Raw genomic sequence first — 27,348 nt, 5'->3', positions numbered from 1 at the left:
CCTACTGCAATACTGGTGGTCCCAGTAGTTTTATTGAAATAAATCACTTTTTAAAAAATAAAGCATTTAAAAAGAGAAACCAAAATGCCTCAGTGACTATAATATTCAACTCAAACTACCTATTTAAATGTTGTATTTACCTCCCACTAATAAATCTTTATTTCACTCAAACTGGGCAATAAACCTTCCATACTGAAGTATCTTTTGCCCAATTAATTCAAAGGAAAACACCAAAATGATTAGTAAAGAAAAGTGTAGGGTTTAACACACCCTTTTAATTTGTTTTTAAATATTTTTAAGATTTAAAAGTGTTTAAACTTTATAATTCCCAGTAGGAAAACATTATCTGAAAGAATACCATAATGGCAAACCACGGTCACATGTTACAGCTGCATGTGGGGCAGAGGGGTAGGGATTCTCTTCCACGCACCCCAGCTTTCTTCACGAGAAGGTCAGAGGTACACTGGTTTGTATTATTGCGACATCCATTGAGTGATCCGAGTTCCTTTTCCTTCAGCAAGGGCTTTATCTGTCAGAAGGGTATTACGCTTGACCTCCAAATTTGGCTGACAATTTACTGATTAGATTCATAACCTTTGGGTTGCTCTGATATTTTGACATATTTGCTGGGTTCTGAGCCACATCCTGGAAGGCCACCATAACTTCTGGATCCTGCAAAGAAAGGTGTGGGGTTTTGTTGTTTTTTAAGTATTTAAAAATTCTATAGGGAAATAAGTTTGATAAAAAGTTAAGATAACAAGTTTCTTAAATCCCATAATTTTTGTCAGGGACAAGTTATTTGGGATCTGGACAAGTCCTTAAAGTATAAATATTATTAATGTGCACTCCAAAGTCAAACTCAATTATATATCACTTTATCTAATGAAACAAACATATATAATTTTGATTCAAAGAAAAACACAACTGATGCCCCAGCAGCTGTGGCTCAGTGAATTAAGCGCTGGCCTGCAAACCAAAGGTTGCTAGTTCAATTCCCAGTTGGGGCACGTGCCTGGGTTGCAGCAAGGAACCCAGGTTTCTCTCACATGTCAGTATTTCTCTGCTCATCTTTCTCCCTTCCACTCTCTCTGAAAATAAATAAAATCTAGAAAAAGAAAAACACAACTGGATATAATTACCATCCATTACAAATAATTTCCTATAAACCAATTTTTATTTTTATTTTTTAAAAAAGTTTTATTTTTAGAGAGACGGGAAGAGAGGGAGAGAAATATCAATGTGTGGTTGACTCCCCATAGCCTCCCAGTGGGGACCTTGCCTGCAACCCAGGCATGAGCCCTGACTGGGAATCCAACCCATGACCCTTTGGTTGGCAGCCCCAGGTTCAATCCACTGAGCTACACCAGTCAGGGCTTATAAATCAATTTTTAGAAACTTAAGCTACTCTCCTGGTCAGTGTAGCCCAGCTGATTGGAGCTTTGTCCTGTAAACAGAACGGTCACCTGTACAATTATTTCCAGTAAGAGCACATGCCTAGGTTGCAGTCGAGGTGCTTATGGGAAGCAACCTATGGATGTTTCTCTCTTACACAGATGTTTCTTTCCCTTTTTCCTCTCTAAAATTAGGAAGTGTGCCCTCAGGTGAAGATTAAAAAAAAAAAAAAACACTTAAGCTACCCATTCTGAAAGAAAATGAATGCCAAAAGTGCATAGTTATTTGGTAATTCGGATCAATAAAATTTGGCTAACAGAGTAAGCTTTATCTCCACACAGAATTATGAAAGAAATGCCTTAGCCATACAAAGTTCCACAATGTTTTTCTGTCTTACCTGCATGGCTGCAAGAACCTCTGGATCACTGAGAATCTCATTGAGCCCAGGCATTCCTGCCATTCCAGGCATTCCTCCAGGAAAATTACCAGGCATTCCCCCAGGAAAGCCACCTACAAAAAATAAATGGGGAGAAAAAAGAGAAAACTGTACAGACACCAACCAAATTCTTAAGTCATCTAATAGTACACTATTTTCTACTGTGCACAAAAAAGTTTTATAAAAGTAACTTCACAGGTGATCCAACCATAAGCTCCTAACAGGGCAGATCATAATGGGTAGTTAGGCCTGAGGCATATAAGGCATATAACTTCTTTAGTAAAAGGTTTATCTTTGCCTTAAGCCAGTCCTGTCCTTTTTTTTTTTTTTTGCCAATCTAACACAACTTTGAAATAAGTAGTAATCACTCTCAAGAGAGCACATAATTCTATAATCCGATCCCCACCTTGCTTTCTCCCAACTTCATGTAATATTCTTTATGTTCCCTCCTGAATTTAAAATGAATAAAAGAAACCACAAAACTGTCATTATTGGAGTATTTCAGATCTTGCTTCCCAGCAACTGTCACTAGTTTTGGCTCGAATAAACTAAACAAATTCTCTATAGGATTGGATGTTTCTTATGTTGACACTACTGCTTAAAATAACAAAGACAAGCATAAAGAAAAAGGATGCTGCTAAACACAAAGGGGTCAGAACATTCTAACTGAATGTAACAAGGTACAATTTTTAACTTTCAAATTACATCTTAAAAATAAGGCTGTAAATCAGACTTTGCTACCTCTAGATTCACTTATTTCCTTAGCAAAAAAACCCCTAATTTTACTTTAAAAATAAAGAAAGCTAAATTCCTTGGAATTACAAAATTTCCTTAGTATTTTTTGTTTCAATTTAAACTCGTAAGAGTTTAGCTGTTCTTTCAAACAAAAACAAAAACCTGTATTATTCTCGAGCAGTTATGGCTTCAAGGACTACACTGAATGCCTGTTATAAAAAGCTATGAACTTTTATCTCTACACCCGACAGAATCCAAATTTCTGAAAGTAAAACTGGAAATCTGTATTTTTAACAAGCACTCCTGTTGTTTCTTCTTTGCTAGAACAATGCTCCAGCAAAAAGGACTTAATTCTCCCAGAATGTTTTTAGATTATATGACCAAACTATTTTCTACTCTTTTTCTTTTTTAAATTATCTTCACATGTACTGGAAGTATCCCAAAACAACCATTATACCAATACAGGGGTATTCTCAAGGGAAATACAAATAACATTAATGTATTCTATACATCAAGGGTGACTGTAATAAGGCCATCAAAAAGCAAAAATATGGATTAGAAAGTCATTAGCACCTGTCACAATAATTAAAAAAACCCATAAATAACAATCACAGATAAAGAGACCTAAGGGGTCTAATAACTTGTAGATTCTCTTGCTGATAATACTGAGAAACTAGTTTCTACCTATAAAAAAATTACTGGCCTTACGCGGGAATAGTTAACCAGTCTGCTTGTAAAATCTAGGTAATAACAACTACATAAAAAAAAAAATTATCTCCAGAACTAGTCTACATTAGTGGTTATTTTCTAAAACAAAGGTACCTGATGTAAAATTCTATTTTAAACAGGAAGTAAGCTATGAGCTAAAATTTCCTTGCTTTTTCTTCAAACTGCAAGTCACCCCCAATATGTGCTTTTTTTTAGTTGCTCTGCACATGACCTTTCAGAATATTGGCTACCTTTCTTAGCCAGTGGCATAAAAGTAGTGTGTAGCTGCCTCTATAAACACTTCTTGAGGGAAAGCTGATTACTATTAAACAGCTGATTCCCCATTAGAATTATGAACTTAAAAAAATCTCTGCTTGTTCTTTATATAAATTTCATATGGCCTTATATAGAAAGTATTCATTCATTCATTCTGAGTGTCTTTTAAACTGCTCTTCTACCTGTATTATATAGGACTATGGTATCATGCAAGGTTTTGCCTAATAATTTCTGATCACTTAACAATTTACAAGATAAAAGTATGTATTATTTTTACACTGGACTTAAAACATTTTTTTGTGCTTAATAATTAATTATATATAGTGCTTTTACCTACTATCTCATGAATAGCAATGGACAAAATTCCACGACGGCTATTTAGAAATACTTGGAATCCATCAGAATCGATTGTTATAATCTTTAAAAATAAAGGTACAATGCTTATTAGGCCCCAATAAATGTCAGTTACTTTTAAAAACAATACTGCTCAAAGTGTGGGGAAAAATAATATACTCCAATTCTACCAACATAAAATTTTTATTAGAATGAAACTTTCTAGAAACTAACATTCTAAAGATTCTTCAGTGTCCTAGGGAATAATGGTATTAAATATAACAGACATACCAGAGCACCCAAATCAGAATATTCTCCAGTTATTTACAATACTTATAGATTCACTTTTTCTTTAAAAGTACCTGGAAAAGAGCCATACTGAGCTCCTGATTGTCGTCTGGCTTCTTCTTCCTTTAATAAAAAAAAGAAGAAACAAATTACGTAACAGGGAGGAAGAGTCCTGTTATCCACCTCTACCCTATCCATGCAAAAATCACAAAAATATTCTAAAATAAGATAGTTATATAGGACTTACAAGAATAACAAATTTCAAATGTAAATAATGGACTAAAGAATACACCCTATCTCAAATCACCCCCCCAAAATGTCCAATTACATTTTCAATGAGCATTACTTCCAACAATGATTCCAAGTAGTGTTTTTCCACTTCTACTTGGCAGGGAGGGGAAACCCTGGAAAGTAATTTACAATACAGGTATGTCTGTCCACGCTTACAACACCTAAATTCTTATTGTTTTAAATGCCAAAATAAAAGCATATGGTTAGATTACTAAAACTACTATGACTTTTGTCTCCTGGGTTCGTGTTTTCTATATTCTTCCCTATGTAACTCAACAACAAATACAACTACAGATTTACTGGTTTGGGATGTTTTCTTAAACACAAACTGAAAGCAAACATACATAAATTTTTCTCATAACCAGTTATAAAGTCACTAAGAAGATATGTAAGGGTAAAAATTGCTTTTGAAGATTATATACCATAATATCCCAAATCAAACATGATACTTAAAAATACAAAATGACAAAAAATTAGAATGTAATGTTATATAATTGTAATACAGCTTTATGTCCTTTTGTTCAATGTTAAAAACAAATAGATGAGAACTAATAGCATCACTGCAAAAGGCTAATATAGAAAAACTAGGAAAAACCTTAAGAATAGCAACAACAATACTGTATATAAATTATAGATACTTTTTCTTTTTTCTAAATTTTATATAATATGACTTTGTAACTAAATAAAGAGGAATTTTAAATAGCTATGACTAAACTACCAGAATGATGGAATCACAAAATTTAACACATCAGGGCAAACACTTTTAAGAAAACAATTATTGCTAAGTTTTTAATTACTTGACAGGGAAAAATTCAACTTTTGGATAAAATAAAATTATAAACTGGTGAAATATAAACTCAGTTAAGAATTTAAAGATTAAGTTTCCAGCTCTGCCTGGTGTAGCTCAGTGGATTGAGCACAGGCCTGCGAACCAAAAGACTGCAGTTCGATTCCTAGTCAGGGCACATGCCTGGGTTGCAGGCCAGTTCCCAGTGGGGGACACATGAGAGGCAACCATACACTGATATTTCTCTCCCTCTCTCCTTCCCTTCCCCTCTAAAGATAAATAAATAAAATCTTAAAAAAAAAAAAGGATTAAGTTTCTAGTCAAAATGGAGGCATAGGTAGACGTGCCTTGCCTCACTGTACAACCATAAGAAGGAATACTGCTGTCCTGGCTGCTGTGGCTCAGTGGATTGAGCACAGGCCTGAGAACCAAAGGGTTATGGGTTCAATTCCCAGACAGGGCATATTCCTGGGTTGCTGGCCAGGCCCTAAGTAAGTCGCGCATGAGACGCAACCACACACTGATGTTTCTCTACCTCTCGTTCTCCCTCCCCTTCCCTCTCTCTAAAAATAAATAAATAAAACCTAAAAAAAATAATAATAATTAAAAAGAAAAATGAAAAACCACAGGAAACCAACAGTGAAGGGAAGGAAGCCAGGGTTCAAATCAATGATCTGGAACATAAAGAAATAAACATTCAATCAGAACACAAGAATTTTTTAAAAATGAGGGGAGTTTAAGACTCTGGGACATCTACACGAAGGCCAACATCCAAATCATACTGGTGCCAGAAGGAGAAGAGGAAGAGCAAGAAATCGAAAACTTACTTGAAAAAAATAATACAAGAAAACTTCCCTAATTTGGCAAAAGGAACAGACATGGAAGCACAGAGAGTCCCAAACAAGTTGGATCCAAAGAGGTCCACACCAAGACATATCATAATTAAAATGCCAAAGGTTAAAGACAAAGAGAGGATCTTAAAGGCAGCAAGAGAAAGGCAGAGTTACCTACAGTTCCCATAAAAGACTATCAGCTGATTTCTCAAAAGAAACAAGAAGGGACTGGCAAGAACTATACAAAGTAATGGAAAGCAAGGAACTACAATCAAGATTACACTATCCAGCAAAGCCATTACTTAGAATCATTCTACAAAACTGGAGGCAGCATTAAATAAGAACCTGGAATTAGAGTAATATCCTAAAAGCTCTAATCTACTGTGTATTTTCCCCTTTAATGGCTTAGCCATAGAAACTTTACCCTCTGGGCTCTCTCGTGTTCTTCCCGAGCCTTCTTAACCCTTTCCATTCTTTCTTTGATCTCTCGCTCCTCACGTTTCCGCTCATACTTTCTCCGATGTTCTGCAATTTTCTGGGCCTAGAAAAAAAGAGCCATAGAAAAAACATTCTGAAAACTGAATAAAGCCAACATGCATCTACAGTTCTGTTAAGGAATTACTTTTCTTTGTGGAGAGGTGTTCAAGACATAGTTCTGAATAATGACAGATTTATCTGATAGAAAAAGACCTGACGTAACTCAAGTTTTAACAAGTCCACTGTGAAAGAGAAGAATGAGGCTAGGATTTGAAGTCAGAAATGTTATAAATTTCAAACAATTAACTGGGGCAAGGAACAGAATTAAGTTTCAAATAGCACTATTCTTGTCTGATACCTGCCATGGGAAGGCAGAATCCGGGAACACATGTAGCAGTTATTTGCCCGTCTAACCATACTTACTTTCCTCATTCATAAAATGAGGGTATAAAAGGAAAAATACGTGCGTCTATAGAAATGCTGTAAGGATTACGAGAAAAAACACATGTACCAGGCACTAGTACGTCACCCGTGACAAACATGTGGAATCCATTATTTACTTAGAGAATGAAGTAAATGAGTCATATTCAGCCTTTACATTACTTATGATTTTTAAGAAGCTTATTTTCTAGAATATCTCCTATAATAAATAACCTTACTGAGTTAGCCCTGTTATGAGAAGGAAAAAGAAATAAAACAGTCTCTACAAGTAATAGCCAATTTAAATTAAACAAAATTTGCATTGCCTTAATAGCTTTACAAATAAATTCTTGGTAGTATAACTTCCCACAAAGCTGAAGGATTCACCATGTAAATGTATTAACATTAACCAAAAATTTTAGACAGAAATATCTTAAAAGAGTACTCTAGCTTTTGGATTAATTATCATCATTTCTGAAAGGCTGAAACTTGTTAACTACCACAGGGTCCTCATGTTCAGTACCGTGGCTATACACACCTATAAGGAAGGACATACTAAACTCAATCTTGGCTCACATTTTACACATTTTCTATTTGCCCCCACTTCATTTCTTTTTGGTTATAATTATATTTTAGGCTTGCAAATAAAGTAATAGAGCTCACTATAATACAGTGTAAAAAATGAAAACCTAGTATTTCCTGAGCTGAGCACAAACTTAAGTGATTACAATTAACTTGCAAATGTTTGTTTCTTTGCATCTGTTCTGCAGGTAAGTCCTAAAGCCATGAATCATTACAGGAATGACTTTCCCTTTCTCTACTTTAACATACCCTTGGTTGAACTTCTTTCAGCATTGCACTAGCATCTTCATCGTAATCCAATTTACATGCAAGGGCAAGATCATGGGCTGCTTCTTCCCAATGGCCCAGAAGTCTGAAACAGATTTAAACTCATTTTAGGAATTTTTTGTCTGTATTCACTTATGTATCATGATGTCTTTCTTCCTTATTATGAAAAAGGATTGTTACAGAAGAAGTTTTAAGGATTGTTACAGAAGAAGGTTAAATACTGAACTACAAATTTTCATGAACCATTTTTTTAAAAAACAGCTTTTTGAAATACATTTCACATACCATAAAATCCATCTATTCTATTTTTTTAGAGATTTTTATTTACTTTTAGAGAAAGGGGAATGGAGGGAGAAAGAGAAGGAATGAAACATCGATGCATGAGAGAAACACTGGTTGCCTCTCGCACCCACAACTAGGGACCTAGCCCACAACCCAGGCATGTGCCCTAACTGGGAATCAAACCAGAAACCTTTTGGTTCACAGACCGGCGCCCAAACCACTGAGCTACACCAGTCAGGGCTTATGAACCAATTTAATAACCATGTTTCACCTTACAAAAATTTGAAAGAGTTTAAATTTCCTTTATGATTAACCTTAAACCTGCTCTTTCTACTAAAAAATGCTTAAAAAGTTAAAAACAGTTTTCTTAATTCAGAATATGAAAATTTAAGAAATTATGTAAAGCCACAACTTTCAGTTAATCAAAAACAGAACATGATATATGTTTAACATGCTACCTACCTTCTGTATAAGACAGAAAACAATACGTGTGCACACTTTTTATTGAAAAAGGAGGGAAAAGATAAATCAGAAACTAACGGTTGGTAGGAATAGCTAAGAATAAAGTAGGGGGATAGCAATGGAAATCAGACTTCTTGGGTTATACCTGTGAACTCAAACTCAGTTTTGAGTCTTTAAAAAACATGAAAATGCTTTACATACATAAAGTGGAAAATTAAATTAGAAAGGATGGAAATAAAGCAAACCCTAAACACAACTGAAAACAGAGAAGAGGCCAATCCCATTCACAACTAAACCACAGTGGGAGACTATATCCCACAGAATATCTCTCAGTGAGATATAGTTAAGAACTGCAAGAAAAAAACTTTTAAACCTTACTCAGAAATATTATCTCCAAGGTATGATTTCAAAACAATTTATGTATAAGGTAGGATAACACAAGTAGGTAAATATATTAAGGATAAAGATTCTGACTCTGTCCACTAAAATGACATAAGGCTATCCCGGAAGCAGTGAGCCCATTTAGTCACCAAACTTCTGTTACTATAAATATAATCCCCACTAAAATAAACTAGTTTTTTTGAGAAATGACTTATTCCAAATCTGGGATGAGCAAAGTACAAGCTGAGCTCACATTCTGTGTTCTATCAGAAGGCAAGGAAATGCTCAAATACTACTGGGGTCTCAAGAGGATCAATGGCAATGCATGAGCTTTCTGGTACTGACAGGACAGTAATAAATTGTATTCTAATCTTTTATCCGCATCTTTAATATGTGTCTTAGTAACAACTAAAGCTGCTTTCTGAGTCACCCTACTACTGCAGCTGTCCCAGCATATCCATCTTTATCTCCACCCACACTTGAAGGACAGCACTTTTTCACTCCTTCCACATAAGATGTCAGTATCATCAAACATTTTATCCTCAACCCACAGAATACGATTTGTATAACATTGTTTTGCTTCCAGGAATGATTACTAATCTTGGTTAAATTCACTTTGCTCCCTTTTGATTCTTTAGGTGACTTAACATGGACTGAGGTAGTTGAAGACTAGCAAATGTCTTCTATAATTGGTTGTTAATGATAAGCTGCAAAGAGAAGTCTGAAAATAAGAGAAAATTTAAAGAACAATAATAAAAGGTGAGAAAAACAGTCACTGTGGCCCTGGCTGCTATAGCTCATTGGACTGAGGGCTGCAAACCACAAGGTCACTGGTTCGATTCCCAATCAGGGCACTTGCCTGGGTTGTGGGCCAGGTCCCTAGTGGGGGTCATATGAGAGGCAACCATTCATCGGTATTTCTCTCCCTCTTTCTCCCTCCTTTCCCCTTTCTAAAAATAAATAGAAATTAAAGGGGGGGGGAAGGGGGGCGGGCGGAACAGGGGGGGAAAAAACGGGGAACAGCAGTGGCGTCTCTCCCCACAAAAATCAAAAAATAGAACAGTGCGCACACAAACGTAACACAGCAGACCGGCAGGCGGAGGCGCGCCACACGGTACAGGAAGACTCAGACAAAACAAACAGAGCCGCCACCGACCGGGCGCCGGACCTTGAGGGGGCCGGCGCACCGCGCCGGCCGCCGGCCGGGCGCCGGCGCGCCGCGCGCCGCCAGCGGGCCGCGGCGCGCAACCCGGCCGGCGCCGGGGGCCCGGTTGAACCGTGCCCGCAGGTCCCCACGGCAAGTGGCAGTGGAGGGCGCCGCCATTTCCCTGCTCTGACCCCACCTCCACATACAGCGTCATAACCCAGCGACTCTGAGTGGCCCGGCCCAGGGGAACCACCTAAGGCACTGCTCCTTTGCACCCATCTGTGAGAAACAGCAGAGGGGGCCGCCATTTCCCGCTCTGGCCACGCCCCCACATACAGCGTCACAACCCAGCAACCTGGGAATCCAAGGCACCGCTTCTCACACTTAAAGGGCCCGAACAGACCAAGAATGGCGCAGGAGGATCTCAGAGCCCCAGAGCCAATAGATCTAAGCGATGAAGAAATAGCAAAACTCACAGACGCACAGTTTAAAACACTGGTCATCAGGATCCTCACAGAACTGGTTGATTATACCGACAAATTAGACAAATATATGAAGGCGAAACTAATTGAAATGAATAGAATTGCACAAGAAACCGATAGCAATGAAAAGGAAACTGGGACTCAAATCAATGGAGTGGACCAGAAGAAAGCAAATAATGGCCAAACAGAAAAGAGTCAAGAAGCAAGAATTCAAAGAAATGAGGAGAGTCTTAGGAACCTCCAGGACATCTTTAAACGCTCCAACATCCGAATTATAGGGGTACCAGAAGGGGGAAAGGCACAGCCACCAGTGGAAATCTTATTTGAACAAATAATAAAGGAGAATTTCCCCAATCTGGCAAAGGAAATAGACTTCCAGGAAATCCAGGAAGCTCAGAGAGTACCAAAGAAGTTGGACCCAAGAAGGAACACACCAAGGCACATCGTAATTACATTAGCCAAGATTAAAATGAAGGAGAGAATCCTAGAAGCAGCAAGAGCTAAGGGGACAGTCACCTACAAAGGAGTCCCCAACAGACTGTCAGCGGATTTCTCAAAAGAGACCTTACAGGCAAGAAGGAGCTGGAAAGAGGTATTCCAAGTCATGAAATCTAAAGACCTACAACCAAGATTGCTCTATCCAGCAAAACTTTCATTTAAAATGGAAGAACATTTCACCACCACCCAGGGGACAGAAAAAAAAAAAAATGCGCCTCTACCCAAAAAGGGCGGATTGGGAAGGGGAAAGAAATAAAGTCGGGGGGGGTTGAAGGGGGGGGGGAGGGGGGGGAGAAGAAAAAAAGAAAGAGAAGAGGAAAAAAGGGGGGGGGAAAAGGAGGGAAAAAAAAAAGGGGGGACTTGTAAAAAAAAGGGGGTGGGTGGGGGGGGGGGGGGGGGGGGGGGGGGAAAAGACAAAATTAAAAAAGAAATTAAACAAATTTTAATTAAATTAAAAGAAAAAGAAATAGTCACTGTGGTCAAGCTTCTTAAGTAGGCTGAGGCATTAGGAGATGATTATTCTTGATTCCAGGAACTTAAAACTTTTGAACTTTCCAGTCTTTTGTCAATACCTGGATGTGTACCAATGCACTGTACATCAGCCCCTGGCCATACATCAAACCTTCAAAATGACCCCAAGAAAAAAATGTTTCATTGTATAGACAATAGGACATCTGATGATTACCATTTCGGGCCAATCCGGGGGCTATTGAATGCAGAACTGATTAAGAATATACTTTTTACTGTTAAGAACCTCAGTTTTAGGTATTGCTTAGTTGTGCTTCTGGTTTGCAAACCCCCTAAAACCCTTGAATAAATCTTTGTTATTCAGTTGTAGAAAAAGTCTTCACTGTTTTTGAGTTTGGTTGACAAAGGCCACTCTCTTTTCTTGGAGATAATTTGGAGAAAAATCCTTACCTTAAATTTGGCTCTATATGGACAAAAACTATTAACAGTGATTTTCTCTGAATAAAAGACATGAAGAATTTTTATTTTACTTGTTCTTTATGATTATTTTCTCAATTTTTCATATTGGATACATATACGACAGGGTTATTTATTTTAAAAATTGTGTATTTATTACATGTTTAAACTTCAGTCACCTGCAAAGTTCTCTCCATTTGATGTAATACACCTACTGAGACTTTTCCCCCACTGCTCAAAACAGTTTTCCAACTTGTCAATTTTGATGCCCTTCAGTGCTTTAACCATTTTTTGTTTTATCTCTTCCACAATGGCCAAATGTTTCCCTTTGAAGACTTTTTATATACAGGGGGGGGAAAAAGAGGTCACTCAGGGCGAGATCAGGTGAACGGGGAGGATGGGGTACAGGGATTATGCTGTTTTTGGTCAGAAACTGCTGAACATTCAGCAAGGCATGGGTAGGTACATTCGTAAAGCACCCATTATGAAATGGGCAAACAGTGAAAAAGTCTTCAAAAACAATTCACTGAAGCCAAATGCAGCCTCTCACAACAATGCCAGCTGGTACACTGATACAGATGAGTCCCTAGAACACTCACCGAACAGGGGAAGCCTGTACCTCAAGGTTCCCATCCTCCAGAAGATAGTTCCAGATTTTTTGGGTACCCTCGTAATTATTGCTTTAAAATTATATCCTTAGGCAATTTGGGGTTATTTTAGAAAGCATATTAAAAATAACAGATTTAGCCCTGGCTGGTGTAGCTCAGTGGATTGAGCACAAGCTTGCGAACCAAAGCATGGCCGGTTTGATTCCCAGTCAGGGCACATGCCTGGGTTGCAGGCCATATCCCCAGTACAGGGTGTGCTAGAAGCAACCATACATTGATGTTTCAGTCCCTGTCTCCCTCCCTTCCCTGTCTCTCTAAAATAAATAAATTAAAATCTTTAAGAAATATCAGACTTAAATAAAGAGTTCTGAAAATAAACAAATTCCATTATTTACCTGTGTGCTTTCCCTCGCCATTTATAAGGCTGAGCTGAATCAGGGTTTATTTCAATAGCTCTGTCACAATCTCTGATGGCAGCATTTGGCTTCTGTAATTTGATGAAGACACTGAAAAATAAGTGTGATATTAAAAAGTATTCATTTCAAACAGTATCATCTTTGGGACTGCTATAAAAGCAAGTCTATTAAATAAATGATCAGAAATTATTCACTAGGGGATACTATTTTGCTTAGAGTTCTCACCTGGCTCTCTTGGCATACAGAATGGCCAAGCGAGGATTCAGCTTGATGGCATCTGTGAACAAGTCAATGGCTTTCTGTAGCTCACCTAAAGTGAAACAAAAGTTAATGCGGAATAGCCAGAGAATAAAAATATTAAGAAAAATTCTCGATCTTTTGTCCAATTAGTCTTTTACATTCTTTATTCAGACCAGAAAAAAAAGACGAGTCTCTAAATTAATATACAAAACTGGCTCTTCAAAGCAAACCTTTATTAAGCCTCTACCGTAAATCACTCAAGACAGAGACAATGCTATACTCTTAGGACTCACATTAACTTTAATTAAGAAAAAGGTAAATGGATTAAAATTTAAAGAATAAATCAATTTTATTCCTTTAATTCTCTTCTATCTAAGTTATAGGGATAAAATTAAATTTAGTGAAAGAAGTATTCCTACTTAATTCACAGGGCTTATGAAAAAAAATTTATTATCTGAATTCACAGAAATTGTATAAAAATTCAAGAAAACCAGCCCTGGCTGGTATGGCTCGGTGGATTAAGTGCTGCCCTGCAAAACAAAGGGTCACTGGCTCAATTTCTAGTCAGGGCACATGCCTGGGGACCCCCAACGGGACGTGTGAGAACCAACCACACACTGACATTTCTCTTTCTCTCTTCCTCCTTTCCCTTCCCTCTAAAAACAAGTAAATAAAATATTTAAGAAAGAAAAAGGTTTTAAATTTTTAAAAATGTTTATTGATTCTAGAGAGGAATGGGGGGGGAAGGGGCGGGGCCAGAGAGAAAAACATCAATTGGCATGCTCCAACTAGGGACTAAATCCACCACCCCAGATCCGACCAAACGAGCCACACCAGAGAGCCTGTGATTTTTATTCTCTAGTGAGAAAGGGGCTTCCAGGAATATTAAGAGATGATCAGAGCAAGAGAGGATTTTTTAAAAAGGTAAACAATAATGTCCCCAAACTGAGTCAATGACATACACACATTCATTCACGCATTCGAGCTTACTGTGGCGACATACAGGTTTGAAGTGTACGATTCAATAAAACATCATCTGAATAATGCGTCATGTGCCCATTGGTCAAAGTCAAGTCTCTTTCTGGCCCCATTTATTCCCTGACCTGCTTTGGCTTCTTCTTCCTTTTCCCACCCCCTACTTTCCACATTTTAAAAGACTCTCCTCAGTGAAGAAAGATTCAAGGAAAGTAGAGTCACATCAGGATATGTCTGTGTCCCAAGGCGAGGTAACTGATACCTGAGTGACTTCAGCCTCTTTATAAATGGGGAAGGGCTGGGTGGAAAACAAAATGCTTAGTTCTCCAGTATAAAATGTTCAATAAATTTAAGTTCCCTTTCCCTTTCCCACTATTTTAACAGTAACTGTAGTAGAGAAGAGAATATCCAGAATCTCACAGAAATGTAGCAAAGAGTAAAAATCACTCACCATCATTTAGGGCATCAATGGCGGCCACTTTTTTCTCGTTTGCCTGATCCATCATCTCCTCGGTTATCTAGGGGGAAAAAATGAAGGCAGGGTTAGAACAGGAGAGAGAGCAAACAGAAGAAAGCAATTTGGGCATTTTAGGAATGAGGTAGTCACAAATACCACTTTTATTCATTTTTCTCTAGTTTCCAGGAGCCAAGAGAATATGACAATTGAATAATAAGCAATTATACAGGATTAGTTTTATTATTTACATGAAACAACAAACTTCTGTCCCTACACTCTAGACAGAACACAAAAGATGCAGACAGTAAGAGATTATTATAACAAAAACATAAAGAAATGGACAGTTAAAAGGTCTCTTGAACAAACAAGAAACCCACTCTGTCACCACCACTGTGCAAATTATTACCAGAGGTGCTGGTTAATTCATTAAGACAATGATTTGATAGGTTTAAGAACTGGAGGGACCCAGTTGTCCTTCTTTGTATTTACTTCAAAAAACCAAAGGAAGCAGAAAGTTATTAGATCAACTAAGATCATTCAATAAGGTTTTCAGAAACAAGAGCAGCAAAAAAAAATAAATAATAAACCCAGAGTTTCTCCACATCAAAAAAATCAATTAGAAAACATAACACAACAAGATATCACTCTAAGATCACACAAAACGTTCATGGAGGAGAGGGATGCAAAATTCTATCAAAAGACACTAGATATACACCATGTTCCTGGAAAAATTACTTTGAATATTTCAAGCTATCCAAATGTTAATAAATTCAAAGCAAGTTCAACAAAAGTTCCTGAAAGTTAGACAAAGTTGAAATTTTTTAAAAAAAGAACAAAGGAAGCCCTGGCTGGTGTGGATCAGTGGATTGAATGCCAGCCTGCAAACCAAAGGGTTGCTGGTTCAATTCCCAGTCAGGGCACATGCCTGGGTTGTCGGTCAGGTTGACCAGTAGGGAATGTGCAAGAAGACAAACAGAACAAATGATCACCAAAACAGACCCACACATACATGAAAACATTACTGAGGAAAGAGATTCAATAATGGTAATGACAGGCAACTAAAGGTAGAAAGGCAAATGTACCAAACTTTCAGAAGGAAAAAAATGTTACATTTATTACCTTGAGGCAATACAGCATAATATATTAAAAACTACTAATTTAATTGTACTAAAAAATTTTGTTTACTAAGACAACATAAAATGAAAACAAGCCACAACCAGCACAAAATATGTTGAACACATATAGCTAACAAACTGCTAGTATACAGAAAAAAACAAACAAACTATAAATCAGTTAAGAAACAAAAAAGCCAAAAGAAAAATAGGAAAAGGCAGAATAGGCCTTCGCAAATACCTGTGAATAAACAATAACCATCAAAATATGTTCAAGTTCATTAGAAATCAAGAAAATTCAAATTAAAAGCCACAAGGATGTAGCATTTCACACAAGATTGGCAAAGATGAAATCTGACAGTATCAAGTGAGGACATGGACTAACTTTAAGCTGCTATTATTACATTACAGTGCTTCTCAAACTTTTTTACATCAATTGCCAAAGGGCCCCTTTAAACACTTTTTCTTAATTCTCACCCCCTCCATTTTAATACCACAGATATATAAAACATATATGTTAATGTGTTACTGTAATAGCTGAGTTTTTTTCAATCCCCCTTCCCAAGAACCATTTTCACTACCCTAAGCACATTATCATAACTGTTGTGACAACACCATTTGAAAACAATTTGGCATTAGACATCTCCTTAATACACAATTCCACAGTCAAATCAGATGCAAATGGAAAAACCAGGTACGAAGAAAACAAGAATTTCTACAAATATTTTTAGTAAAATAAAATGCTTTCCTAAATTCTTTAAGTGAGAGAAAGATTTAACACGTGCTTCTCCTGGAAGAATTGTCATAAAATCACCACAATAGGTGGGGCCTTTGCATTCCTCATAAAAAGCAGGAAGTAAGCCATCAAACTGACCTCTACATTTTCATCCCCCATTTCCTGAGGGGCATCAGTGTCTGCTTCAATCACACCCTCATTGTCAATTTCTGCCAAAGAAAACAGAACTATGATTAGTACAACTAGTTAACTGAATATTTTATTTTGTTAATTTTACTTAAACTAAAGCACTGCAAAACATTTTTCCACCTAACACAACTTTAGTGTTTAGTGTAGTGTAAAACTACATTTCATTTTAATTGTTGCATTTTGTAAGGTACTTGTGACTGCGCTGTAGTGGGAATACGGGCAAGTGCACAGTTTCCAGTATTACACACTGACACACCACTGATTTAGTTTCCACAAATGGACTCAGTCCAAATGTTTTGTTCTACCCACCAATGTCTTAAAGAATACTTTATGCAGCTAGCACAAGTCACAGTGGTATTTCAATGTAAATGATGGTAAAATACTTAATTTTCATATTTTTTAAAGTTTGGATAAAGATTATTCTAAAATAAAGGTATAATACTGATGCAGAATCAAACCCCAAATCTAGCACACTATAATGAAAATAATAAAGACTGTAAAGAGGAGTATTGTAAATTTCATGATAAACTGTAATTTGCTACAGCAAACACAGCAATATGTATTTTTTTGTTTTAAAAAATAAATAATATTAGGAGATATTTTTTAGCAAACAGTGAATTTTATGAGTTTACTTTTAACACTAAAAAAAAATTTTAATTACAATTAGCTACCTGAAATCAGAACACCCAACCAAAAAAGTGTTTCAAATCAATTTTTAACAGGAACTGAACTTATAGCTTTGTCTAATTATAAAAGTTGGGATTCATGAACAGAAAATAAAATGCTTTCAGAGAGTTGCTAAAAAAGAATTATAGTTATGGAAATTGTTAGAAAATTAAATGACTAAAAAACGGTATCTTCCCCTAAAAATAATGAAGGTCAAACAATTAAAAATCTGAAAAATTCCAAATACTTTTTTAAAGCTAAATTTAGATAGGCTCCATAAATTAAGAGATTGTCCAGTTAGCCCTGGCTGGTGTAGCGCAGTGAACTGAGTGCAAGCCTGAAAACCAAAGAGTTGATAGTTCAACTCCCAGTCAGGGCATATGTGAGGGTTACAGGCCAGGTCCCCAGCAGGGGGCATGCACGAGAGGAAACCACACATTACTCTCTCTCTCCCTTTCTCCTTCCCTTCTCTCTAAAAATAAATTAATTAAATCTTAAAAAAAAAAAAAAGATTGTCCAGCTAATAATTGGAGTGTATATTTATAGTCTCAAAGGACTTCAAAACTTACAGAAAGACTTACCAGTTTTGTAGTCTTAAAAACCAACTATAGAAACCCCACCAAACACATGCAGCGCAAATAACAACTCTTCTGAAATGAATCAGTTTTATCAACATGGATACAAGTACTAAAAGAAAACAACTGCTTGGTTCAATGCCATTAGTAGAAAACTTTTACCTATATCCAGAACAACTTGGGTACATGACCCAACTTCTCAACTACAAATTTTATGAAGACAATACAAATCAAGTACTTCCAACAAAAATGTAACATCTGCATTGAGATATACTAAAGTGTAAAATACACTCTGGATTTTGAAGACTTCATATGCAAAAAGATCTCATTAACAGTTTTTCCATATTAACTACCTATTAAATATGTTAATGTTTAGGTATATTAATTTAAGTATATTATTCAAGTTAGTTTCACCTGTTTTTTAAATATAGTTACTAGAAAATTTTGCATTTTGTATGTAGCTCAAATCATATTTCTAATAAATAACACTGAATTAGTCAGTAAAAATCAACACAGAATCTTACCCCAAGGGTTATCGAGTACAAACTATCATCTCCTCACCTAGGTCACTTTCCTCACTTGACGGTTCGTCTGTCTTTATGTCTTCCTCCTCCACCTTCTTACTATCTGTTTTTTCTTCCTAGCAAAGGGAAGACAAACAATACTATCAGTATTTAATAAGCATACCCTGTACATACTCATTTATACAATTTTATGTATGAACTATTCACATATATTATATTTCACACATGCTTCCTTTCTTGTTTTGGTAAATAAGTTTTAGTTTTCTGTTTTCATGTCTTTTAAAGTTATATATAAGTCCAGTCCCTCACCCAAACCTTCTGCATGATGAGTTTTAGGTTTTAAAATATTTGGATTTTAGAGAGCTAGTATGATGCATATACTATACAATACCTTCAATGGGCATTGAAGTCTACAACTCCTCATAATCAAACATGTTACTTGTGCAAAATAAAGTTTGAGCATTCACAGTAAGTGGGATTAAAACTATAGCCTCATGTTTACTCATGTTTTAATGCTGAACGAATCTACTAAAGTTTTATATTTTCATGAGCTTTTGAGAGTTGGAATTGCCAATAAAGAACTACAGAACTGTAATATACAAATGACGAAATTTCAAAGAATTCAAAGAGTATACCCAAATTTCCTTCCCGCCCTACAAGTAACCAGTGTGGCTTGTATATCCATGTGTTGAGTCTCTACCACGTGCAAGGTGCCAGATGCTTTAGCATACACTGAGAAACAGACCATATTTTCTAAACCAGAATGGTTTCATTACAAATTCTTTTAGAACAGAAGTATAGGTTAAATAAAAATTTTGCCTTAATACATCTTTATCACATGGCAAAATACCCTATTAGTGCTCAGAAACTACCAAACTGACAAATGAGTTATCTAAAAAACAACTAAAAAAAATCAAACAAAACAGCACACACACAAAGACAAATAACTTTTGAGGCTTTAGTTTAACTGCTTTCATTTCACTTGTTCAAAGATGGAAGGTAACTTCTGCCCTGGCTGGTGTGGCTCAATGGATTGAGTACCAGCCTGCGAACCCTAGGGGTCACAGGTTCAATTCCCAGCTAGGGCATGTGACTGGATTGCAGCCATGGTTCCCAGTCTGGGGTGTGTGAGAGGCAACTAGTCTGTTTCTCTGGCACATCGATGTTTCTTCCCCTCTCTTTCTCCCTTCCTTCCCCTCTTTCTAAAAATAAAAACAAACTTAAAAAACAAAAACCAACATAGCCCTGGCTGGCATGGCTCAGTGGATTAAGTGCCAGCCTGTGAACCAAAAGGTCACAGGTTAGATTCCCAGTCAGGGCACATGCCTGGGTTGCAGGCCCAGTCCCCAGTAGGGCATGCACAAAAGGCAAGCACACACTGATGTTTCCCTCTTTCTCCATCCCTTGCCCTTTTTCTAAAAATAAATAAATAAAATCTTTAAAATAAAGATGTAACTTCTAGTTTCATATCCAGACACATAAAACTTGTTTAGAATTCTAAATAAATGGCAACATCATGGATCACACTCAAAAACATCCCTCAGGTGGCAGCACAGAAAAAATTGAGAATTACTGATTTGGGCTATTTGTTCATTTACTTTGCAAATATCATTAAAGTACCTACAATGAAAAACACTGTGCTAGATGCTAAAGATACAATGACAAGATTGCAAATGCACTCAATCCTGGAACTTACCACCTACAGGTCATGCACTAAAAGAGTATTTACTCTCATTTCTCCTAAACACAGTGAACATTATTCAACCCAAAACTCTCAGTTATAAATCAATTTCCAGGGATTTGATGTCAGAACCGAAATTTCACAAAGATCTTATTTCCAAGTGGGACTTCGGGGAAATCAGGAGTGGTAATCTGAGAGCAGCAGCTAAAAAACATCCTTAAGAAACCTGTAGTACTTTATTACTAAACACAGATAAAAATCATAATTTACCTTATTTTCTTCTGATTTGGCTTTATGAGTAGCAGGTGGTATTTTACCTCCCATGCTTGAGGAAGATGGAAAAAAAAAGATATTCATTTAGAAAAGTAAAAATCACTAAGCCAAGCAAGTATTCATTTACGCTGGGAAAAAAATTAAGACATTTAGATGATTATCTTTTCAAACCTTAAAGAGTAAACTCAGTTTTAATTTAGTATAACTACAAGTTTTTCAGCTTAAAACTTTACTTATTTTTTAGCTTTGTACTGATCAGTGAAAATCTACCCATTCCTTACCTCAATAAACCCAGTCATGTAATTATATATAGTGTCTCTGTGCCCATTTAGAATTCAGTAGATATATTAAAATCCAGTAAGAGCTCAATTAAATTCAAAAAGGCAATTTAGGAAATAATTACGAAGTCATCATATAATTAATTCAAAATGTTTGTCTTGATTAGGACCTATATTCTTCTTGCTGCCCTGGCCAGTGTGGCTCAGTTGGCTGGAGCTTCATCCTGTAACTGAAGGGTTGCAGGTTCGGTTCACACTCAGGGCACGTGCCTAGGTTGTGGGTTTGCTCCCCAATCCCTCTGGACACCCATGATCCCCGGGTGGGAGGCAAGATGCTTCTCTCTCTCCTATCCATGTTTCTGTCTCTCCCATTCTCCCTTCCTCTCTCTCTCTGAAAGCAATGGAAAAAGAGTCCTCAGGTGAGGAGAGAAAAGAAAGGTTCTTCTTGCTTATATTCACATGCTCCTCACATTAGATTTTCAATGTATCCTCTCGACTTCACCCATCAGTACTTCCTCTTAGCACTGGCCAGCACTTTATACCCAATATTCCAGGGCAACACCATGAATTACATACAGCAAGTCTTCATATAACATTGTTGTAACATTAATCAGGTGCTGCAGTAACTTAACTCTCATACGTATCAATTAGCCTATAGTAAAAGTAGTTTCACTACATGTCAATTGGCTTAAAGTCACAGAACCTATCAATAATGTTAAGTGAGAATGCACTGTACAGCTAACTTTAAAACAAGGAGAAACAAAGACTACAAAAATTTAGGGCTACAGCTCTATTTGAGGCAGACTCTGAAGCTCATGGGCTACATGCAACAGTGCAATGACTAAAATGTTCAGTGGATTAAGAACACTCCATAACAATAAAAGATGGAGCTCAAAAGGATAATAATCTAAGAAAAAAAGCTATTAGCTTTTATGTAAAACAGGTATTAACTTGGAAATCAGAAAGGAACCTACTTCAAAATACCCTTATGTGTCTATTCTTTATAACTAGATTTATATTTTAGACCTATAACTAGGCTCGCAATTTTTCTGCAAGCTAGAAACTGTTTCCAAAAAAAATAGAAAAAGTTAAAACTTCGGAGAAAAACAAGTTTACTCATTAGCTAGATTTAGAGTTTCTCACGTTTCAAATTTTAGTTCACTACTGAAGATAGCGCCAATTTATAGACACGTAAATCTTATTTAAAACTAACAAAACTTGCAAAATGGCCTTTGCCAGACTTATATTCACACTTACATTTTAGTTGGTTAGAATTTCCAGACACAGGGCATATGTATGCTGGATTTAAGTAAGTATTGGTTTTCCAGCCCTGGCTGGTGTGGCTCAGTAGATTGAGTGCTGGCCTGCAAACTAAAGGGTTGCTGGTTCAATTCCCAGTCAGATGCCTAGCTTGCAGACCAGGTCCCCAGTTGGGGGCATGCAAGAGGCAACCATACACTGATGCTTCTCTCTGTTTTCCTCCCTCTAAAAATAAATAAAATCTTTAAAAAATACTGGTTTTCCTAAGTTCTTTAACCAACTTACACCTGTATTAGCAGTGAGAATTCCAGTTGTTCCACACGTTGGCTAACACTAAGCTATCGTCCATCTTTTAAATTTTTAGCCATTTTGATAGGTGTATAGTGGTATTTCATTGCAGTCGAGTTCTTTTTCATGTATTTATTGGCTATTTGGATGGACATTTTTGTCAGGTTCAACACTCATCCAGCTTTCTGTTAGGCTGTCTGTCAACACTTACTTATACTAAGTGTTCTTTGTGCATCGGCATACTAGCCGTGTCAGTTTTACATGTTGCAAATATCTTCTTTCACCCTGTGGCTTGCCTTCTCACTCCTGATGTTATCTTTTTATGAAGCCAACACAAAGCAAAAGTATGCAATAAAACAGTGTATTTATTTAGCAAATATAATAAAAAACACAATTTAGGCCCTGGCTGGTGTGGCTCAGTGGCATGAGTGCCAGCCTGTGAACCAAAAGGTTGCCGGTTGGTTCTATTCCCAGTCAGGCACATGCCGGGGTGGCAGGCCAGGTCCCCAGTTGGGGGAGGGGATGTAAAAAGCAACCAATCAATGTATCCTCACACATTAATGTTTCTGTCCCTTCCTTCCCCTCTGTAAAAGTAAATAAAATCTTTTTAAAAACCCACAAAATTTAAAATTTCTTAGAACACCATTCAATCATGAAAAAGTGCACTCTCCCCATTCTTTTTAACGTTAGTTACAAAAAGATCTTCATTTGCTTAGTGTTAGTGCCCTTAACAAGGAAAAATGGCTCCCATATGTCAGTAAATGAGTCATTACATGATCTAAAACATCTTAGCTTCCACTGAGCAAAGCACGATGATTCAATGATAAAGAACAGGTCTATAAACATGACAAAATTCTTTAAAAATCCGTTCTACAGAAGTCTACTTTTCAAAAGAACACAGGAATCAAATAGTAGTTCTTTGCAGTTAAAATTTAAATAAAAATACCAGGATTCTTTCTTTTTAAAGATTTATTTATTTATCGACAGAGGGGAAAGGAGGGGGAAAGAGAGAGAGAGAGAAAAACATCAATTGGTTGCCTCTCACATGCCCCCAACCATGGAGGGACCTGGCACGCAGCCCAGGCACGTGCCCTGACCGAAAATCGAACCAGTGACCTCTTGGTTCGCAGGCCGGCACTCAATCCACTGAGCCACACCAACCAGGGGAGAATACCGGGATTCTTAAGCTGTGTTTTGGCCAAGTTTCAAAATGTAGCATCGGGGAATGTATTTAGAGTGACACCCAAATGCCAGTCACAACAGTCTAACTTTATATTAAAGCTTCAGAAAACGATAGTCCTGTCAAGAAATGTGTTAAGCTAAACCTAATCCTAAGGAAAAAAATCAGACAATCCCAAGTTGAGGGAAATTCTACAAAAAAACTGGCCAGTAATATTCCAAACTGCCATGGTCATGAAAACAAAGGCAAGGCTGAAGAACTGTTTCAGAATGAAGATGACTAAGAGACCTGACAACGAAACGCGGAATGCAATTCGTTTCCTGAGTGTACTGGCTGTATCTTTGAGGAAATGCACACTTCAAATAGTATTGGGGGCACAATATTAAAAAAAGTTCATTGCACTATACTTGAAATTTCTCTGCAAGCTAGAAACTGTTTCTGAAAAAATAGAAAAAGTTAAAATTTCGGAGGAAAACAAGTTTACTCATTAGCTAGATTTAGAGTTTCTCACATTTCAAATTTTAGTTCACTACTGAAGATAGCGCCAATTTATAGACACGTAAATCTTACTTAAAACTGACAAAACTTGCGAAATGGCCTTTGCCAGTTTAGGGTTTTATGCTTTCAAATAGGGCTGGTGCAGAGATCTTCCTCATACGCTATCGCATAAGACCAGTCATAATTCTTTTAATTCAGTAACATTCAATCAACCTTTTGTGCCATAGTTACTTATGCGCATATACAAAAAACTGAGTGCTATATCCTAAATCCATTGAGGGTAGAAAGGCTTTCTGTTCACTTCTTTTAAAATATTTATTGAAAAGCCCTGGCCAGGTGGCTCAGTTGTTTGGAGGTCATCCCATTCACCAAAGGTTATTATGCATTCGATCTTCATTAGGCCACAGGTTCAGTCCCTGGTGGAGGGCTGGGGCGGCTAGGCAACCAATCCACATTTCTCACACTCATGTTTTTCTTTCCCTCCCGCTCTCTAAAAGCAATAGATAAAACCTCCTGTGAGGAGTTAAAAACAAAAAGGAAAAAACATTTGCTGAAAAGCACATCAGAGATACAAAGTAAACAAGTTATTAAATGGGAGAAAATAGTGCCAGACAGTGCTTCTCTCTCTAGAAAAACAAAAATATCCCAAAACATATGTGACGAGAATGTAGTCTCCTTGGACCCCCACTGTCTATTGGGCCAGATATTTTTTCTTCATATTTCTTTTTGTCCAATTTACAAGGTTAAACTAATAAATTCTCAGGATCTAATAAACTCTTAAGCTATAAACAACGATAAAACTATGGCAAATAAGCAAATGTCCTTTGTGCCTAAGCCTGGGTATCTATGACTAATTTGGTATGGAAAGAATTCTGAAATGCTTTCAACTTGAGAAATACTCCTGGGCCTAGCAGCTAGTCTCTACATTCGGCCAGATCTGCTGTTATCTTGGACTGCTTTTAGAAGATTGATATGAAGGCAGACCAGAGAAGAACTGATAACTCTCAGGCAAATGTCTCAGAGAAGACAAACCTTAAATTTCGATTACAACAGAGATAGCAAAATCATCTATGTTAATAATTCAACTCAAATTCAGATAAGGCCCCTACACATCCCAAGATGCCTTTAATCCCATACTTAAACCAACGATTTAGAATGACAAAATAAAAATATAAATAGAACCAGAAAGAAAAATTAGAATTATCTATTGAAAACATTAAAACAAAAAACATGGCCAATTTTTTGGGAATAATGTCTGACAGTACTTTTTGGAACTTACTGGAATTCTCTACATAGCCAATAACCACTCCAGCACAAGTTACAACACTGTTCTTACATACGTTTTAACATTTTCTTCAGTGTCCCCTTCTCTCTAGGAGTGGAACAAAGCATTCTATCTACTCAGTATAACGTTCACTCTTGATGCCAGCTATTTCTTTCTGTGGTTTATGTCCTTTTTACCTGGAATTTTAACAAGTTTATTCATTGTAGGCACTTTCCTCCAATGAGCAGATATAAGAAGACAAAAGCATATAGATATCTTAAGTGATGCTTTTGGATCATTAAGTTATTATGTACAGCAGCTATTAAGTTGCTACAGTAACTAACTTTAAGTGTTCTCAAAACTTTATATTATATATAAAGTATATGAACAAAAACCTTATTAGAATTTAGTAGCTATAAAACTAGTGAGAGGAAATAGGGACTTAAAAACTTCTTAAAGGAAAAAAAATTGTGTCCTCATAGACAACATTGATAGGTTTTTAACAAGTTTCTTCCTGAGAACAAGCTAGTCGAAAGTGTTTCCAATACACGTTAATCATGGCTAAATACAGAGTGAATAATACTAAACCTCCCAGAAGTCACACTGCCTTTACTGTCGCTATTTTCCACTGTGAGGTGCAATTTGTATGTCATCTCTTAAATTACCCACCAGCAGCAGTGATTTTTAAAAATCACTCCGGGGAAGATTTCATTTCTCCCCCAATTCCCCTTCTAACTTCTATTACATGGTAACTATCAAAACGAATTTCTGTATTTATTCATCTATATCTCTAGACTGTACGTATCACTGTTTCCTAGCATCTGGCACAATGCCTATTCAATTAATTCCGTGCACGTGGCGAAATACTCTCAAGATTTCGAAATACTCTCAACAGGCCGTGGAAACACACCAGTCCTTGGAAAATCACTCTTTTTAGTGTTTGGAGTGACGGCACTGCTACTACGGAGGTAGAAGTGATTCCCAAATCACGTAAACTAGGCAGTCAGAGTCGCTGTGATTTTAAAATGAATTAAACATACCTATCACTTTATAACTTATTAAATAAGTATTACAACATTGTTTAAAAGCATAGTACGTAAAGAAGCTGCTGTGTGACATTGCAACCTAAGCAGGACACCAGAGATTTCAAGAAAAACAACTCCAGGCGAAATCGAATCCCACCAGCTCCTAGCCCTTCCCTCTCGAATGTAGTATCCAAATACCCGCAATCGTCTGCATTTACGTTACGCCCAAGACACACCCCTAGCGATTTCAGGGTGCAGGGATCTAGCTCTGCCTCGTCCTTCCCCGCCTCGGTACGATATCCGACTCTCCATTAACCCCACGGAAGTCGCCTCCATTTCCCGGCCAAAGATCGTGCCCCAAAGAGGCGGCCGACTCGCGGAGTTGCCTGCTCCTCTGCCCCGCGCTAGCTACGGCCCAGCTCCCCCTCCGGTCATCCCTCTTCCCACCCCGCAACGGTCCTCAGGCCCGGGTCTCACCTCTCCACCCACTCCCTCAGGAAGCGCATTTCCTCAGTATGCAGAATGCTCGGATCCTGCCTACACATTTTCACGAAGGCTCGAAGCTCGCTCACTTTGCGGGGATCCATTCCGGGAAAGTGGCGGGGCGCAGCACTTGCGACTAAGATTGCTAATTCGGCGCGACCGTGTGGAAGGGGGCGGCTGCCGCGAGGCAGAACAGACTAGAACCTCCCCGGCCGCTGGCTCCGCCCACCAACGGTCTCGTGACCCCGGGTCCTGGGCCTGTTCATTTCCACTCTCTCACCTTTATTTCTGCGCATTAGTTAGAACTTTCTAGAAGTGTGGCTGTTCTTGCTGTTGCCTGCCGCTGCATGTGCGCTTTCTTACATTCTTACTTCCGAGCCAGTTCTCTGGACGGATCAACCCCCTACATGGTGCTTTCAAGAAGGCGGAAGACATCACCTCTAGAGGGAGTCACTTAGAATCGGACATACTGTGAGTGTAAGCATCGAGTGCAGCACAACATGCAGCCGCCTAAAGGGCCATCTGGCCAGTGCGGTGGTCACCCAGTGCCCTGGGGTGACGTCAGTGTCTGCGCCGCGTGGGAGGAAAGCCCGGCGAGCAGCGCCGGCAGGAAGGGGAG

At 37.6% G+C, this 27,348-nt stretch overlaps 1 protein-coding gene across 2 annotated transcripts; it reads right to left on the bottom strand.

The window, feature by feature from the left end:
• Positions 1-239: 239 nt before the first annotated feature.
• ST13 (ST13 Hsp70 interacting protein) lies at positions 240-27,252 on the bottom strand. 2 transcript variants are annotated; one of them, XM_037160367.2, is made up of 12 exons: positions 27,010-27,252; positions 20,451-20,505; positions 18,537-18,615; positions 16,684-16,754; positions 14,692-14,758; positions 13,251-13,335; positions 13,005-13,115; positions 7,808-7,910; positions 6,504-6,620; positions 4,243-4,291; positions 1,790-1,902; positions 240-672 (listed from the first exon to the last, which is right to left on the bottom strand). In XM_037160367.2, exons 2-12 carry the CDS (start codon positions 20,502-20,504, stop codon positions 544-546), a joined length of 978 nt encoding a protein of 325 aa, XP_037016262.2. In that variant the 5' UTR covers position 20,505; positions 27,010-27,252; the 3' UTR covers positions 240-543. The 2 variants fall into 2 exon arrangements, with proteins under 2 accessions (XP_037016262.2, XP_037016260.2); XM_037160365.2 differs by lacking the exon at positions 27,010-27,252 and adding an exon at positions 26,724-26,963.
• Between the last annotated feature and the right edge of the window lie 96 nt (positions 27,253-27,348).

Source organism: Artibeus jamaicensis, unplaced genomic scaffold (genome assembly GCF_021234435.1).
Source record: "Artibeus jamaicensis isolate MK-2021 breed Jamaican fruit bat unplaced genomic scaffold, CSHL_Jam_final contig_233, whole genome shotgun sequence".
Taxonomy (NCBI): Eukaryota; Metazoa; Chordata; class Mammalia; order Chiroptera; family Phyllostomidae; genus Artibeus; species Artibeus jamaicensis.
This window is presented reverse-complemented; position numbering and strand designations above follow the sequence as displayed.